Genomic DNA, 18,444 nt, shown 5'->3' with positions numbered 1-18,444 from the left:
TGGCCTGTCCTATGGCTCAGACGATACTCTAGTTGCACACTCGAAATAAATTTTGCTCACAATCTCGGAAATAAATCTCCTTACACAGAATTAACTGCGTAAATTGCGTTTAACGCTGCGCGCAGGCTGCGTAACGATGATAAGAAAATAAGAAAAGAATATAAGAAAAGTGCCGCCATCCTTTGATCAACGCCGCTTTTCTCTCTCCTCTATCTCCGATTGGACGATGATAGCGCACGCTTTCACTTTTTTATATTGTGTTTTTTTGCGCCTCAGAGCCATGTTGAAAGTCACTCTGCACAGCCGCAGTCGCCGGCGGCGGCGCGCGCCCGGCCTGAAAGCTTCAACGTGGACTTTATAGCGGCGCCACCGTCGACTTGCTTTCGCAAGCAAAAAGTAAAGAAAAAAAAACGAGCGCTTTAGGACAGGAGACGGCGGAGGAAAGAGTAGATGGCCGTACTTTTTCAATATAGGGACTTTAGGCCAATGCAGTCGGAAGCGCTACCTCGCGAGCGGGAGCCGAAGGGGGCCACGTTTTGCCGCTGCATCCCGGCGGAGTTTGCAAACTGACAAAGTAATCTAGTAACGGTGGTTGGAACGGAGAACACGCTGGGCTGGTGATGACTAGGCACACTGCTAGCTACACTGCGCTCCGCAACACCCCAACGACCGCCGCTTCGCGTCGGCGCCCGGCACCGCGGCTTCCGCCGCGGCACCGTGGCTCAACCGACCGCGCCGCCAAACAGAGAGGGAAAAAAGAAAATGGTGATAATAAGAAAAAATTAAAGCTTTTAGTTAAGGCGGCATCCGAACACGCGCACCCAAGGTCTAAAAGTGAGCGCCCTAACCACTAGGCCATACAGCCACGCTTCCAGAGCATGCATTCATGCTAACCATTTGATTGCGTTCGAGCGCCCTCGGCGAAAGAAAGCTCCTAGAAACATGGTACGCGCGAGCGGCGCATGGCGGCGCTCGCGCGTACGAGCGCTGGGCTTGGGCGCAAATAGAAACACGCTCCCGGGTCGGTAGATCTTCCCTACATCTCCCACTCTACTGGTGAAGGAACTCGCCTAAAGAGTTCTCTCGGGGGAGGGTTCTTTTGTCATCCCTATAAGATGTGGTCTTGGTCTGCCAGGGGCAGTACTGTCTACCGAAGTCTAAGGCTCCTCTATTTTTCAAAGGTAGCAACAACTACACGCGCGCCCTCTCGAGGGGTCCGAGGAGCAGCGCTAGCAGAGGATGCGCCGCTCGCTCCCGTGCTTTCCGCGGACGCCTGAAACCACACTCAGTGCGTGCTTGAAGTGGTGAATTATTAACATTTGTGGCCTCATCTGCTCAGGAAACTTCAAACGACAGGGACAATAACTTGAATGAGCCCGGAGTACGTTAAACGTTGAAATAAAACGCGTGCGTTTCCGAAGCAGCTCATTCTTCCGAACAGCTGTCCACAGCGGCGGTGATACAGAGCATTTTTGTTTCATTCGTTGTTTGCAGGTTTTGAAATTCAGCGTAACTTGAAGTAGAGATTATATTTGGGTCAGCTGATGGCGCTTGCTTCCTAGTTTGCGAAAAGAGGCCGGTTGTGAGCTTACTGCAACTTTCAGAAATGTCATAGTGCACCGAGCACTCTAATAGTGCGCAGCTCATATTACGCGCTATTATCGGTTTTATTGCGTCTGTCAGTGTTCGGCTGTATACCGCCGGTTACTTAAACCTTTTCAACCTAAGGTTGTTTTGTTTATAAAGTATTTTAATAGCTTTACTTAGCAGAAAGTTGCACTGCATGTGTGGATTATCAGCAACCTGAGTACCTTCCAAGAACTAGGAAATATAGCATGTCTACTAGTGTCTATGAGGTGCCGATATTAATTTGTTTTTAAAGAAATGCATTTATTCCAAGCCTTCCCCATTTCACTATCCCGACCACCTCCATACCCATGTACATTTGCAAGCCGCACAGATAAAAGGTATGCTTGCAATGTTAGCTAATGCACTTGCAAATAAATTTGGGGTATTTCTACACCTATAGGCTCTAATACCAGACTATAGCCAGAAAAGGCGAGTTAGGTGTTTTTTTGTAGAGATTCAGGAGAATGAAGGAACGTATATTCAAAAATTGGCTTTTATTGCGGGAATGCAGAACAAACTTTTTCTTTGAAAGGCAAATACTGATTTAAAGCATGCATCCTATAGCAGGATACAATAAAAGAGCAGCAGTTAGCAAATAGCACCATTGTCCACAGCGTCCTGTAGCGTTCCATTGACCACCACGAGAATAAAAACAGCTCGTTGATGTTCAACTATATCAAAGAAGCCACAAAAATTCTTAAGCTTATAATTTCTTATGGCCGCTGGAGCAGTGAAGCATGGCATGGAACCAACGTGCACGCAAGAGTAAAAACCACTAAAAATTCCTTTTTCGTTCTGGTGATGTCGTTGTTACTGCGAGGAATGGAAAAGAACCTTTTTCCGTCCTCCGCGCGATTGCGGCAAACGAAGGCACAGCAGCCCGGCGTACAAGCATGTCACGCTGCAAACGTTGATTTCAAACAAATAATTCTTGCGTCCGCTCAAGCATCAGGTGCATAAGCACTTCTAGTTTACTACAACAATGCAACAGAGGCATGTGAAGTGCTTTATGTTTACCAAAATTGTCCAAATGCACGCTCGAAACTAAAGAACATGCGTACATGCCGGCACAGCGAACCGCTGCTGGACCCTTTGGGCGGGGCGCGAAGGCGAAAAGGTCACGTGTCGCCAACCGGCCTATCGCAGGGCGCAGCGGCTGGATCAAAACCTGTCGCTACCTTTGAAAAATAGAGGAGCCTTACCGGACGCAATACACTTCTCCAACCTTTTCTCCCACTGTTCGAAGCAACTCTGGAGTTCCTCAAGCTTAATGCTGCTGAGTGGGCCCTACAAAGTTGCCTTCAGCTCGTGCCCAGTGGCAAATCTCCTTTTTTAAAGATAACGAAAAAAAATCACAGGATACTCGGTCTTACGAATAGTAGGCGTGGAGAACGCCGGACCATCTATGGGAGGCTAATATCACGTCATATAGCCAAAGCCATGTAAGCTGCGGCGCTGTCCTGATGGACAAAACAATCACCCACATTCCACAATGCGTGTATTCCTTGCACATTCTTTCTTACTCGCCTTAATACCTCCAAGTAAAATCGCTTATTGACAGTGTTATGATCGGCAAGGAATTCGACAGGTCAAGGGGGAAAACATCGCCGCGCGCGTTCCCAAGACGAGAGGCGGTTATCGTCTTCCTGGAACTCGGCTCCCGCAAATGTGGAAATCATGCCCGCGCGTTTGCCCTTGACGAGATAATCGCCTTCATCCCCGAGAAAGCGTCGCCCCTTTCACGCTCTGAGCAGACGCAAAGGTGAACACCCAAGGGAGAAGGCACGAAGGGGAAGAGGTCGTCGACTTGACAACCTGTCAAAGGCACTGATTCCACAAGTTCACGTCCACAAGGGGGACATCGGCTACTACAAGACCACGAGTGGTTATTTAAGGCCGTCCTGGCCCCCATGTTAGGCAGAACCGCTCGAGACTCGGATATAGTCAAAACCATGTACCAATGAAGTGAATACAGTCTTTTCTATTTTCATCATCACCATGCCCGCCTTCATCGTCGTCTCCTGATTCTTGCGGTGACGATCCACCATACGCGGTCGAGATTCTACCAACAGTCTGTCCAGGAGGAACAAATTCGCCCTGCAGAATTCCACTAACATTAAATTAGAAAAAAAAGTCATGATTATTATGTTCACTCGAGTGCACTTGGCGCAATATTTATTTTTTTGGTCTTGTTGAAAAAGGCGTCGTTGAAAGGCTAGAAACTTGCTTTATTTTGTGGTCACACCCATTGGGATGATGTGCTGGAAAACAGAGGTTCGCTCCCACCATTGGTCACGCATTTCTTTATAGCATTATATTGTCACGAAGATAATTAATCGAGGCTCACCAAAAGAGAACAGCCTTCTTTAATGATGGCCGACACTCAAGAGCACGCGCGCACACCTGCGCCCTTCGTTGTCTTCTCTCTGGCGATCTTGTGCCTGTAGTGGGCAGCTTACTTCGCGTCATTACTCCCCACGTGAAAAGCGACCGTTCTGGTCGCCGGTCGGACAGGGGAAAGGGCGACAGAGGGCGTGGGAGAGAGTGGATCAGAGGGGCACTTCTTCGCGGGCGTAGTACCACAGAACACCCATACAAACTTAAAGAAGGGAAACTGTACCTTCCACAGTGCAACGAAAATAAACGTAGTGGTGGTATTGTGAACTAATGTATGCGACCGAGAGATGGCGCTGGCCAAACCAAAACTGATATCATCATCATTACGTAGTTAGCAATATGGCCGCTACCATAGCGGTTCCTATAGGGCTCGTCGCGCTGCTCGCTCGCTGGTTTTGGGCTGTTTGGTTATCGTTTTCAGGGCGGTATTCGTGTGTACTGTACTCTAACATGACTACAGATATCTTTATTATGTCTCCAGGTTACCGAGAGGCCTCAACTGGCAATAAAACACTTCAAACAAGTAAGCTTACATTGTTTATTGTCAATGGTGAATGAGGCAGTACATGCTCACAATTTTCGTACAGGTCAGGTGGACTTAATGTTGTCCTTCACTGAGTTTACAACATACAGAAACACAGATAACCATCTATTTAATGGAACCCAAACCTGAAATCGAGCGAAGTTTTCTCATCGTGTTCGGCGTGCCGCTAAAGCAGATAGAACGAAGCTTCAGACAGCGATATTTATGCTGAGCTACCCTCGTACTTGCATTGCGTACAGTGCTGCTTGACGTTTTATATACTCTGCGTTCGACGATTTCAGCTAAATTACAGAAAGGAATATAAAAAATTGCTTGGCAAAAATGTACTGTCAGCAAGATAAGTTCGAGCTGCAATGTCCCATTGCTCTCATAACCCATTGGCGAGAGCCACGAAGTGTAGGGGGGGGGGGGTATGCTAAATTGTACATCCTATATTTTCTGCTCTTGATATTCTTCTGCTGCACATTTAGTGTTCAGGTGCGGCAGTAAAGGCTTTGACACAAGTGGAGTACTCGTAGGGAAACCAAGGAACGTTATGGAGAAAGCAGTGCTTACAAGAACTTCTACGAATATTGTGTGGATAAACAAGGACACTAAATCCACACATAAGCAAGCCCAATTAATGCTCACAGGTCCTTGGAAAATGTAATTTGCCGTTTCATCGTGCAAAATAATCTCGGTATATGTATTCAAACACGGCGAAGAGGTTGCAAGGAGATGAACACTTCAGTTGAGTAACAGGTGAGCAAGGGAAGCCTCAGCTTGGAGCCAACGTTTCACCAAGCAAACATATTTGTTAGGGCCGAGACGAAGACAAGTTCCCACACTGAGGTTTCCCTTGCTCGTTCACTGTTGATTAGCTGAATGTTAAGCTGAACTTAATCTGCGAGTACATTTCAAAATCTTTTTGGGAGCAGACTGCTCAGGTTTGTCATCTGCTGTTTGAAGAGAAAGAAAAATTGTTTTTAGTGATTTCTCAAGTTTGTGAAGTGTGAAATAGGCTGGCCGGTTGTGTGAGCTTGCCTTTTCTAGAAATCTCTTATGGTGCAGGGCTAGCCTAGTTATTGATTCCGTGCAAACTATATATGAGCTTCTTGTAGTAAACAATTGTAAAATTATGCACGTTTCCAGATCTAATTCTAATCCTAGCACTTGCCATCTTACCAACGTTCCCTTAGATTTTGTCATGTCATATAAATATCTCGGTGTATACATTACAAATAACTTAAATTGGACCATTAATATAGAATCCGTCCTGAGCAATGCTAATCACATGCTCGGGTACTTACAGCGCAACTTTTCCTAAGCACCGTCTACTTTAGAACTACAACTTTACAGGACTAATTCACTCGAAACTTGAATATGCACTTGCAATACGGGATCCCAGTCGCGTTAATCTTATTACTTACACTTGAACTAGTACAATATAACTCTACTCGTTTCATTATTTCTAATTATAACCGTACTGCGAGTATAACTTCAGAGTAAACTAACGTAGCACTTATTCCACTAGCTAATCACCGCAATGTCACCCGTCTTTTGCTATTTCATAAAATTTTCTGTCTCACCACACATTATGACTACTTCATACTGCGGCGTCAGTACATTTCAAACAGCGTCGATCATCGCAGTAAACTATGAATTGATTCATGTAACACGAAGTCTTTCTTTCAATCTTTCATCCCCCGTACATCTCAGAAATGGAACCACCGAGTATCGTAGCCATCACATAACAAACTTTTTTGCAGAACATTAGCTAGGATTGTATAATCAGGAGAATCATTATGTTACAAGAACTCACTGCCTTTGTTTGTTTTATTCTACTACTTTGTAACCACTCCCCTCTTTAATGCCATGTGGCCCTCAGCGTACTTTAAACAAAAAATAGTGAAATCAAGAGCGACTGCCAGAGTTTCAGTCAACATGAAGTATCATTTCCTTAAAATTGCATTGAGCGCTTTTGATCGTTTTCAAATTCTTTGCATTTCCAGGTAACAAATTATCGTTGTGAGGGAGCATGTGATACTTCGTGGTACTGATGCCCGTCAAACTGATTTGCAAAGAGCAGATTACAGAGTTTGTGCATTAGCAAGTAGGAGCTTGCTACATTGTTTCTGTTCTGGTCGTCATGGCTATAATGACTGGAAAAGAAACAAGTTGGGACTCAACATGCTACTTCTCCGATTGTCATAAAGCGCCCTTAAAAGCAACTAAGCTTGTATGTCAAATTTCTTATTCCCGCTCGGTATGATACAGAACTGTAGACTGCTGCTTTCCTAATAGGGCTTACACCTCTCTATCCAGTAAACTTCTAAACATTTCATGGTGAGGCACGTAGTTCAAGAGGACCTGTGGTCATTGTGGTGACAGTTGAGCTTCTTGTGGCTTAGCGTGGGCAGCTTGCAGACCAATAATCTCTCTTTTGCCCGTCTTCCTGAAAAGAGAAATGGGAACGCCATGATACACATGCAAGCAAAAAATGGTGAAAAAAGTTAGCCCCATAAATGAACAAATCACGGTTCTAGTTGAAGTGTTCAGAAACATACCATGTCAGGATTCTGGCCCTTGATGTTACTTCCAATGGTGACACGTTCACGGTTGACTTGTACATCCAGAGACAATAGAGTCCAAAGGGATGAGTCCAAATATGAGCAGCGTCTTGGAGGCTGGAGTCGAAAGAAAAAATATCCTCAATTACTACGGTGGAAGTGTGGGTGAGTTTGTGATCTATATGACAAAGAACAATGTACAAAATGCTCCATGACAGAAAAGCACACACACACACAACACTGTTTTGAATATGCATTTCTTTCAGTGGTGTCCTTGTGTGGGCTGTGGTTATTCAAGCGTCGATTAGATGACAATTGTTTCTGCCAGATACTAGTAATAAGCGCAGTCATTTTAGTATGTCTCAAATGCAGTTAATCTAACTGTATCACCGGAAGTACATTTGTCACTAATGTGGAGTGAACTTATCGCGGTGTTTCATTTATTATCATTTATTTATTGTCAGAACCATCCAAAACTTTATTATTTATGCTGTACTAATGTTAGCAATTTTAGCAACTTGGCAAAATAGCAAGAGCCTCGTTTGAATTGCTTTGGAAGGACAATAACTTTATAATTATTACTATTTTCTACTTTTAACAAATGACGACAGGAATCTGTTTTATCCGGCTCGCACGCAAAGAAATTACAAGTTGAAAATTCGAAGCACTGCATTTTTACTCACCGGCGCACAAGTCCAGGGGCTGCAAGGTTAATCCGCTTTCGTGGGTAGTCTTCAAGCAGACTGTGCTCGGTTCCAGCGATGAATTTTCGTGCTGGCCAGCACTTTTTTTTTCAAGCAACAAGTCATGACGCGGCAGATCACTAACGGCGGAAGCCGTGCATGCATCCGTTATGCCGGTGAAACACCGCAGCTGATAAAGCTCGCCGTCTTTAAACACGTTCGCTTGATGGCAGCTATCGAATGTTGGACGCATAAACTGGCTGAGATATTATTGATATCTAATTAAAACGAACATGTGTGATGTCTGCTCAAAGGAAACTACCACCCCGTTCGCAAATATAACCGCCGTACAGTTTGAATCGCGAAACGGCACGTACTGCAATCGATACCAGTGGGCTGCTGCTGATCACACGTCAGTGATGCCTCAAAACCTTTATTCAAGTAACAAAGCACGGACTTTAATAACAGAAGTCTAATAAAAAACAATAGACGGCTTATTTTGTGAAACATTACAGCGTAGATATGTTTGTCGGTAATTATATGTACATTAATAGATCAAATATTGAGCCGCGTTGAGCGCCCCTAGCAGAAAAAATAGAAACTAAAGTATGCGACCAAATTACAGTAGCTCCACTTGCGCGCTTGTGCTGGAACGCGCCGCGGTTGATTTCTCGCCCTCTGTGGCCATTTGGTGAACTCGAGAGTTTCCGGGGCCTGGTAGCACGGCTTCATCCGTACTACGTGGACAATCTCGGCTCGTGCCCGCCGTCGGCTAGAGCTCATATTAGTAATCTGAGGGACGATCTCGTAGTTCACGTCGCTGATTCGCCTGAAGATCTTGTACGGGCCAAAGTATCTGCGCAGTAATTTTTCCGACAGCCCCTGGTGACGGACGGGTGTCCAAACCCAAACGTAGTCGCCGGGTTCGTACGGAATGTTCCTTCGGCCACTGTTGTAACGGCGGGCGTCGACACTCTGCTGGTTGCGGATGCGGTTGCGAGCAAGCTGTCGAGCTTCTTCGGCTTTCTGGACGATGTCGTCAACATTGTCACTTATTGTTGTTCCGTTGTCTACCGGGAGCATGGCGTCTAAAGGTGTTGTTACGCAGCGCCCATAAACCAGTTCAAATGGTGTGAATCGGGTGGTTTCCTGCATAGCCGTATTGTATGCGAATGTAACGTATGGTAGAATTTGGTCCCAGGAGTTGTGCTCTGCGTCAACGTACATCGAGATCATATCGGCCATAGTTCTGTTGAGGCGCTCGGTTAGTCCATTAGTTTGTGAGTGATAGGCCGTGGTTTTCCGATTGGTGTGGGTCAGCGTGACAATCTCCTGCATTAAGTCAGCAGTAAACGCAGTTCCTCGATCGGTTATTAAGACGGAAGGGGCCCCGTGACGTAGCACGATCGCGACTTCTGTAGCGGTTCCGCGGGGCACAGCTTAGGTTTCCGCGTACCGCGTTAGGTAGTCCGTTATGACGACTATCCATTTGTTTCCTGCGGATGACGTAGGGAACGGACCGAGGAGATCCATGCCCACCTGTTGAAACGGTGCTGGAGGAGGGTCTAGAGATTGCAGAAGACCAGCAGATTTCAAAGGTGGAACCTTGTGCCGTTGGCAATCACGGCAGCTTCTCACGTCGCGCTGAACGGATGAGAACAGTTATGGCCAGTAATTCTTCTGTTGTATGCGCGCTAACGTCCTGGCGAAGCCTAATGGCGAATTCCATTGAGGGAACAGGAGCAGGGCGCTGCGCAGTGCGGAGTCGGGTGACAGCGCAGTGAGAGCAGGGACACTCGACTCGCCACTGGAATACGGCGTGCATTCGGAGAGCAGGTGGGAGGGGGACGTGTGAGGAGAAATGTACCATGTGACTAAACTAATCGACGTCCCACTATTCTCTGCAGGGGAGCGGCAAAACACGCGTGATCGTCTTGTAATCTGTTGGGCGTAACGCTGTCACCGTTTGCAGCCACGTACTGCATGCTTTTGTGCAGCGCCGACGCATCCCACAATGTTTCGGCCTGCGAAGATCATCTGAAACTGCAACTTGAATCTGAAGTTGAGCGCTCCAGCAGCTTTCGCTACTGTCACCGTCGAGCGTCCCAAGCACTTCAGCAAGGCGAAGTCCGCTCTCCCCCGCGCATCCAACGAGAAGCAAGGCAGACTAGAAATGCCAGGATCTGTCGTTAAATCGCTGCGAAGCTCGCTCGCATCACCGACGTCAAAAACAGCGGTGCCGAAACACCAACTACGCTAAGCTGCCCCCATTGCCGTCGCGCGCGCCTGCTGAAGCAAAATAAAAAGAAATGTGGAAGATATGACGGTTTAAGTCACTTGACTTCCTCCGCACTCCGCTTTTCAGGCGAGAGCAGTCCGGACTGCTCCCGGCTGCTCTCGGCGCAGCGAAACTGCTCTTGTTCTACCACTGGATGACAGCTCTCCCACTCCTGTTCGACCACTGAAACACGTCACCTCTGGAATGAGCACTTTCAGCGTGCTTTTGAGTGTTCCTGTTCTCCCAATGGAATTCGCCATAAGAGAAGGTATTTCTGTGCGGCGCGCCCTTTCGGATAACGCGCAGAGCTGCTGCCAACATCGTCCGCGTTTCCCCGCGTTCGCGCCGAATGCTCACGGTGTCCGTGACTGCAGCCGATGCCTCTGGCGGCTACTCGGCAGGTTTCTACCAGAGAACTGGACATTCGCCGAGTAGCATCGGAAGTCGCTGCCTCTTCTCGCCTCGCAACGTTTCAATGTAAGTTCGTGTTGTAGATTTGTGCTTATTGTGGTTACGCAATTGCATCACGTGCAAAACATGCACATGTAACGCTCGTAACACTCGATGTAACTAACACAGCTTCACTGTTCGACCATCTTCATGGAGTGGAAGGGAGGTATAATTTTTTTCTTTTTCTTTTAACCTTATGGCATATGTTGTCATTGAGGAATGGAAGCCTCGCACTAATGAAGGCTTGTCAGATACCCTACCTCAAACCACGCGGCGAGAACACAATGGCCTTCCATAGAGTTTTGTGGTGCACTGCGTGTGGTAGATATTTTCTTTACAAATGTTAAGTGGAACGCGAACGTAGTTCATCCCAAAGTTTAGGGAGACATATTTCGAGACTGTAACTATAGTCGCAGGAGTCCAAATAAATGTACCCTACAGAGGATTCAGTGCAGTAAATAAAGCCCGGAAAGCGTTATTCAAAATCTAATTTACCAAACTGTTCTTTCGCTAGCTATATATTTTATTTGCCATGACTACCTTCCAAGTCTTCAGTGTCTAGAAGAAGTGTCATAATCGTGCTATTTATCACAGCTGATTTAAAAAATTCACGTAGAAACTCCAATGGAGTTGTCTAAGTATGCGGAATCATTGTGCCGCTTGCTCATCTCCACGCAGCGCGGTGCCATTATCAATCTTATACCTGTGCCACACGGGCAAAGTAAAGTGCACTTTGAGCGAGTGCACTTCAGTGCGCTGAGTGTCACTTTGGCGGCGCGCTGCTACACGAGAAAGAAAAGTGTTTTTCAAATTGATTGCCACGGCGATTGGGAACACACTTCGCGGCGGCGAAGTGTGTAGCCTCGTTAGCAATGAGTAAAAATAAGTAAAGTATTATTGAAACAAGAGTCAGGAGTAATTTTAATAACATTGTTTTAAATTGCTAACGTTACAAGATAATAAAATGTACCACACCGCAAAAAAAAAACAACAACAGCAAAAACTACTCTCGCTCTCGGGCTGTTCACGACCACGCCGGACAATGGCTGCGCAGTTCGGTGGATCGAGTCGTTTTGACTGTTGCTGGTCAAGTTGCCGTCGTTTCCGGAGCTTGTAAATCTGGATTGTAAATGTTGTTTCTAACAATAATAAACTGTTTTCGTGCACGCTTTTTTATATTAACGAATATATGCTTTCCTGTCTGACTCCTGATCACTGTGGCCATCAATTTGAAAGAACACTTGTCTTTCTCGTGTAGCAGCGCGCCGCCAAAGTGATACTCAGCGCGCTGAAGTGCATTCGCTCAAAGTGCACTTTGCTTTGCCCGGGTGGCACGGGTATTAATCAAACATGATCTGACCAGCATAAACACTTATCAAACATTATCAGTTGTTATCAACATGGCAAAGTGGATGTCCAGCGAAGCTGTTGCAAAACCACCACCACTACAGCTGCTCAAGGGGGGGGGGGTGCAATGCTGTATGGATAGTTCGTATTATTTTGAGCTTGTTCTTAACTGAAGCGTAAACTGTTCTGTGTGTTTTATAGGTGATTTCAATGAATGTATGCACTGTTCGCTTCACGTTGCTAAGCGCTTGTAGCATCAGCCTTACGGGGGTATGAGCCATCGCATTTTTTGCTTGCTTACGGGGGTATGAGCCATTGCATTTGTCTTATATTACGGACGGACAGGTTGCCTCATTGGGTAGGCGAAGAAATAATTACGCATTTAAAACTTTACCCTACCTAATACATTGCAGCTTGTATAATTTTGTTAGTACATATGAAACACCAGTGTAGAGTTCAAACTTGAACTGTTGTTGAAGATTATTTATCTAAAGAAAGAGAAGTAAACATGTTACAATACGTGGTTTGTAACAGTGGTCAAACAAGTAATGTCGGTGGAGCCTGCGACTTCCTTGTTCGACTACTGTTATCGTCTTCAAGCATCCAAGTTGCTGTGAACTTCAGTCTTGTTTGGATAATGTGGTTCAAGTCCATGTGCTTTCGTGCGCATGCAGCGTTTCTTGTGAGTGCTTTCGCCTTTCTTCGTTTTTTGCCACTTAAGTTCGCGTGTGGTAATCAGTGCATAAACAGAGTAATTGATTAAAACACATTTGACGGCACGTAGCAAAGTTGTATTTAGGCCACAGTACAACTCCAGATCAATACAGTATCGTACAAAATACTTCTACAGGACCCAGAGGAAATCACGTGGAGAGTCATATGTCATATGACACTCTGCTAATTTAACATATTTCATATGTTAAAATTAGCAGAGTGCAAGTTCGGGGTCACGCCGATGGAAGCGTCTCCGTCCGCAGCCAAATTCCTTTGCTGGGAACCATCACGATGAAGGTTGCGCGGAAGCTGCTTGTTGTCTGCAAAAAGAGAGTTCAATTGAGCAAAGTTAGCTCATTATGTGCGAAATACATTTTGTGGTCGTGTATATATACTTCACTAGTGCCCTACCCTTGCCCTTTTATATTCCCACGTGGCGGCGATAGATATAGTGTAACCACGTGACGCTCCACCCTCCACTGCTATACGATAAAACGGCTCTCATTCGGAGAACGTTGTAGAAGGAGAACGTTCATTTACAGGGAGAGGCAAAGAAGTCGACGCCATTCTGATAACTCTATAGCCAGCTAATCTGCACGGGGAAAGGGTAAGAGGATAAATAAAGGCAGGAATGAAATTCGACGATGGAGAGAGCAAGCACAGGCATGAGAACAACGTCTACTCTGCCGGGTGGCCGAAAAAGAATGTACCCTCAGCGATGCAAATAACAGATGAAAGATCACACGCCCAAACCACCGCGCACAGACGATTTCAAGGTATGAAACTGGGACCGCCATAATGTAAGGATGCCTTTTGCTCGATTCCATTCCTTTCCTATTATCCAGGTACCCATCCCGCCTATACGGTGGAGGTGGAGCAGCACTCGGACCATTGACGAAGCGCGCAAAGGAATAGCATTTTTCTGGTACAGGGATGTGTCTACAAAGGCTACCAGTTTTGTATGTTTGAATCTTGAAGGAAGCAAATTTTTCATTTAAAACTAAATTAAACTCTGGGGTTTTACGTGCCAAAGCCACGATTTGATTATGAGGCACCCCGTAGTGAGGGACTATCAGAAGAATTTTTGACCACCGGGGTTTCTTTAACCCAATGCACGGTGCACGGGCGTTTTAGCATTTCACTTCATCGATATGCGGCTGTCACGGCGGATTTTTCTTTCACTGCGAAAGCATTATATGCCCCATTACTCGAAAATACAGCGTCGTTGGCGTCGCCACTCAGCAATGGTACCACAAATGGCCGACGATGCAAAGAGTAAAAAAACTTCAAAAATGCTCGGATTGACGTCATGTCTCTCGAGGAAAGTACCAGTAAAGAAACTTAATCACTGGCTTTGAAAAGCAAATTTGATAAATTTCAATCTGGGTGGAAATCGAAGCCGGGCCTCCGGGGTGCGAGGCGAGCACGCTTCCCTGACGCCACTGCGGCTGACTGAAGGTGTGTCTAGTGGCTGCGTCATTTCACACGTCACGTCGAAAGGTGTGGCCTAGTGTGTGCGTCAATGGACACGCGACGGCGCAGGAGGAGGTGGCGCCGCGGAGCGGTCCATCGAGTTATGAACTCCTCGCGAGCAAGCTAGCGCGTTGAGACCCTTGGCGCGCTTTGATTTGGCCTTACCGAGGCTAGAGTGTACTAGAACTACCGAGGCGGTGTTAGAACGCAGGCGAGAGCTTACGCTGACAAGGAACGCGCGTGGGAAAAATGCGCCTAAGGGATTATAATGCTTTCGCATTCCCACACATTAGCAGTCTTCTTAGTGTATCTGCCTTTTTTTTAATTTTATTCACAGCGGACTGCATAGGCTAAAAGTCACGCTTCCACTAACTCGGAGGGGACTTCGGGTGCTCCGGGAAGAGGAAGGTGGGACCACCATCGCCTGTTTAATACGTTGGTTGTTTCAGAGTGTACCTGCCGCGGTAGCTCGGTGGCAATCTCGTTCTGCTGCTGACCACGGGGACCGCGAGGTCGATGGGGACGGAATGCAAGGATCCTCGTGTACTTATATTTAGGTGCACGCTAAAGAGCCCCATCTGGTCAAAAACACCTGGAATGCTGCACTACGCTTTCCTGAAAACCCATGGATTCTGTTTTTTCGGGACGTTAAACCCTACATTTGTTTTTCAGAGTGCAACTGACTTTTTTAGCTTGAATGAGTAAGCTGTTTAACGGTGCTTTAAAGACGTCTATTCAGAATTGTGGCTGGTGCACTTGGAGGTCAAAGCAATGGACCGACGGTGAAACGTTGGAGGGAAAGTGCATTTATTGGGACGCATAGGTGACGCGCGGACAAGGAAGAACGACAAGGACGGGCGCACTCGAAAGAGCACCTACGCTGCTTACATTATTACTACACAATAAGTTAAAGGATACAACCCGTCCTTCACTTATTCTTCACTTATTCTCAATACAATTAAAACTGCTACATGTATTTGAAGTCCACATCCCGCGATTATTTGATGCATCGAGGAAGTTATTTGTAACATGACTACCATAGTGGCTTACTGACTACTTGGTTGACCAACGAATAAATAAAATGACTGTCCGGATTGAATTATTTGTTCACTGGTGCACTGATTGATCGATAATAATAAGTAGCAGTAGTGCACAAACCTATGATTCATGATCTATGTAGGCTAATCAACCAACAATTTATCGATACACCGCTGAGTAAGTACGAGAACAAATAAAGCGATAAAAAGACATAGCAACTAATTGAGCTACCAAGGTGGTCTGCATGGTAACTAACTGCATAAACCTCTGAAAAGTGTTGTTACCTTTGGCTCTTGTTCACTTGGCAAAAATTTGTGCCTGGAGACAGCCGTGGCAACGGACACACGCAAAAACAGCTCAGCGTAACGGGAAGCGATGCAGTTCCTTGGTCCGGCACCGAAGGGAAGGTACGCCATTGGCTTTATCTTGTGCTTGTTTTCACTGCTGAACCTGTTTAGAAAGCGAGATGTGCGCATGCGGTGTGAAAAATGAAATTCAGAAGAAGAGCGCGCAGGAAAAAAATGAGCAACGCGTAAAAAAATAATAATAACGCAGTCACGACGAATTATTCCTCCAATTTGCCTTTAGCTTAATAGAAGCTGTTTAGAAACTTAATACTCGCTGGCCTTAAATATACGAAGGAGATTTGAATGATAATTTATACATCGCGTTAAAAATTACCACGAGCTCATTGTTTCTAAATGCGAAGCATTTCTCGGTGAACATTTCTACTTTGGCAGTATCTATCTATCTATTCGCAGCTCCAATGAACTGCAGGGGGCGCTGCGAAAACTGGCCGCGTCTGGCAACACTGTGCAACATGGCGGATACAAGGAGGTCTCCGCGTCGCCGCAGCCCCTGTGCTTGATGATTTTCGCGCAGTGTGATGCCGGTTTGCGCTGTTTTATGGAAGGAAAGCGAGTTTCTTACACCGATCACGTCATTTTAGCCGATCTAAGAGAGGCACAGTGAGTAATGAGGCTGAAGTGGTCGCACGGTGTGTGCAAACCTCTGGCATGACAGCGGACCCGCGCGAGATTCTGATGAATCACCGATGTATTCTTGAACCCACTGGTCGTGGAACCGAAGTACTCGTGCACTGCTGGATTATCGGAAAAGCACAAGCATGTTTCTGCTGCTTTGATTCACTGTTAAGGCGCTGATAGTCCCGCGTGTCGAGCGTGCGAGACAGCGGCCGGCGAAGTTGGATACGTCACGCTGCCTCGCCATGATTGCCGAAAACTTACAATCTGCTCAGTTTGGCACGTTTAACATGGCCCGCAGCAGCGCACCGACTTGCTCGATCAGCTTTTTCCGCTGTTGCGCATAAATGCGCAGCCGGCGCGCACTTTTTCATTGTTGTTGCCTTAACACATTTTTGTTCGGCGAAGGAACAACTCTGCACGCTTTTTGCAGTCCACCTAAAATCAAGTTTTGCACTTTATCGCGAGCATGCACTACGAATCTGTGGCGAACCTTTCCCGCTACTTTTGCGTTCCTGTTATCTATTTTACATTCGAGATTTGCGCGACGTGACTGCTGCTTTGCTTAGCTGTAGTTACTGCAGTAGTTGGCTCATTGTTTCTCTCGTAGAGAACAAAACGTTAAATAAAAACCGAGGGATCTGCTTACTACAATAGAAACACATTTGCACACCATGTGCAGGTATGGCTAGTGGTGCGTGGCCTGACCTTAATTGATTACTCCCCGCTGTCTACGAACATGTCGCTTATGGCTGCTGTGTAATCTAATGAAATAAAACAAATGTTTCTGTGTAAATTAATTTTAAATCAGCTACTGCATGATGAATCTAATTTTCCATGTTATTCTATAATTGACGTATCCTGCATTTTTAGTGGCCAAAAATTTGTTTCCCTCTGAACTGCCAATTTCCTTCAGACACTGATAAAAGATACAATTGCTTTGATAATTACGCACTTTCAAATGAGCGCCTACTAATTTGCAGTATTTATACGGGTAGCGTGTCCAGGCCGCAAGGAAGGCGTACCGCTATGACACTCCATAGCTATTTTGCACGCTGGTGCGTACATCTTGTATTTACATAGTACGATTTACCGACGTTACCCGACAGCACCAGAAACTCCGATTTTCGCTGATATACCATACGTGGTAGTTCCACGTTGTGCGCCGCATGTATCCGATATAACAGCTTCAATCAAAGTAAGATTGAGTATAGGGTGGCTGCTAGCCACCCTAATTGAGTACCGCGGCGACATTCGCATCTTAAACTGCATTACCATGCCGGCTATCACAAGAAACTACATGTTGAAGCACGCATACGCTGGACGTTATCACAATGGCAGTAACAACCTCAACGCAAACTTCTTGAAGTTTGCTGTAGTGCTTTACTACAAACGTGTACAAGCAACAGGATCACGTTCTTTTCGCACAAACAACAAACCGATGCTCGCCTGAAAAAAAAAAGAGAACTTTCTCGAGCAAGATGTTGTCGCAGCTTTGCTGTGATAAGATTCGCAATCCATGTGGCTCTTCAGCGCCGCAAAATTGCAAAACGCAGCATAATTCCACGGCCGTGCGGAGTTTCGTAGATGATATCTCCATCGTTCTAGAAGCGCACCCGATCGCAGTACGAAGGCTACGGACGGAGCGTCTGCTCCGACGCTCCGACCTCCGTTTGAGGTTTCCGCCGCTCGCCGCTATAGGTGTCGCATGAATTGCTGGAGTCGTGAATATATCTAGACGCCTACGTCTTGGAGCTCTCAAGGTCGTTTCGTTAACTTGGTATTCACCAAAATTGGCATAGCATGACAAGTGCGTATGGCGAACATATATGATAGGGCATGGCATGAATATCAAATATCACACGATTCGTGTGTCATGTAGGGGATGAAACAGCTGCCTATACGTCATGATGCTCTTATGGTCGTTTCGTTAACTTGGTAGATACAAAAATTGGCATAGTATGACAACGGTGTATGACGAACATATATGATAGGTCATGACATGCGTGTCATGTAGGTCATGAAACAGCCGCCTAAAATGACAGTAATCTAGCGAAAAACCATTTAACAGTCAAAAACCACTGAAATGGGTTTGGACGTGGGTACTAAGGGAAGGAAACACTAAAAGATGATGGCAGAAGGCATAGTCATGAGCATGAATCAACAAAAATGACAATGACTCAGCTAAAAATGATTTTCACTCAGAAACCATTGAAATCAGTTTGGATATGGGTACTAAGTGAAGGAAACACTAAAGAATGATGGTAGAAGTCATAATCATGAGCATGACTGAGCAAAAATGACAATGAGTCAGCGCAAAATGAATAACACCAGAAACCACTGAAATGAATTCGAACAT

The 18,444-nt window shown here is 45.9% G+C and overlaps 1 protein-coding gene across 1 annotated transcript in view; it reads right to left on the bottom strand.

Moving 5' to 3' along the window:
- Positions 1 to 12,682: 12,682 nt before the first annotated feature.
- Positions 12,683 to 18,444, bottom strand: part of LOC119444681 (cytochrome P450 3A19) — a 29,611-nt gene continuing 23,849 nt past the window's right edge. Inside the window, exons 8-9 of the mRNA XM_049662641.1 lie at positions 15,387 to 15,552; positions 12,683 to 12,911 (exon numbers count right to left, since the gene is read on the bottom strand). Of these exons, the coding sequence (XP_049518598.1) occupies positions 12,825 to 12,911; positions 15,387 to 15,552 (253 nt within the window). The 3' untranslated portion in view covers positions 12,683 to 12,824. The remainder of the gene's footprint in view (positions 12,912 to 15,386; positions 15,553 to 18,444) is intronic.

The sequence above is a fragment of the Dermacentor silvarum genome, chromosome 1 (assembly GCF_013339745.2).
Source record: "Dermacentor silvarum isolate Dsil-2018 chromosome 1, BIME_Dsil_1.4, whole genome shotgun sequence".
Classification (NCBI taxonomy): domain Eukaryota; kingdom Metazoa; phylum Arthropoda; class Arachnida; order Ixodida; family Ixodidae; genus Dermacentor; species Dermacentor silvarum.
This window is presented reverse-complemented; position numbering and strand designations above follow the sequence as displayed.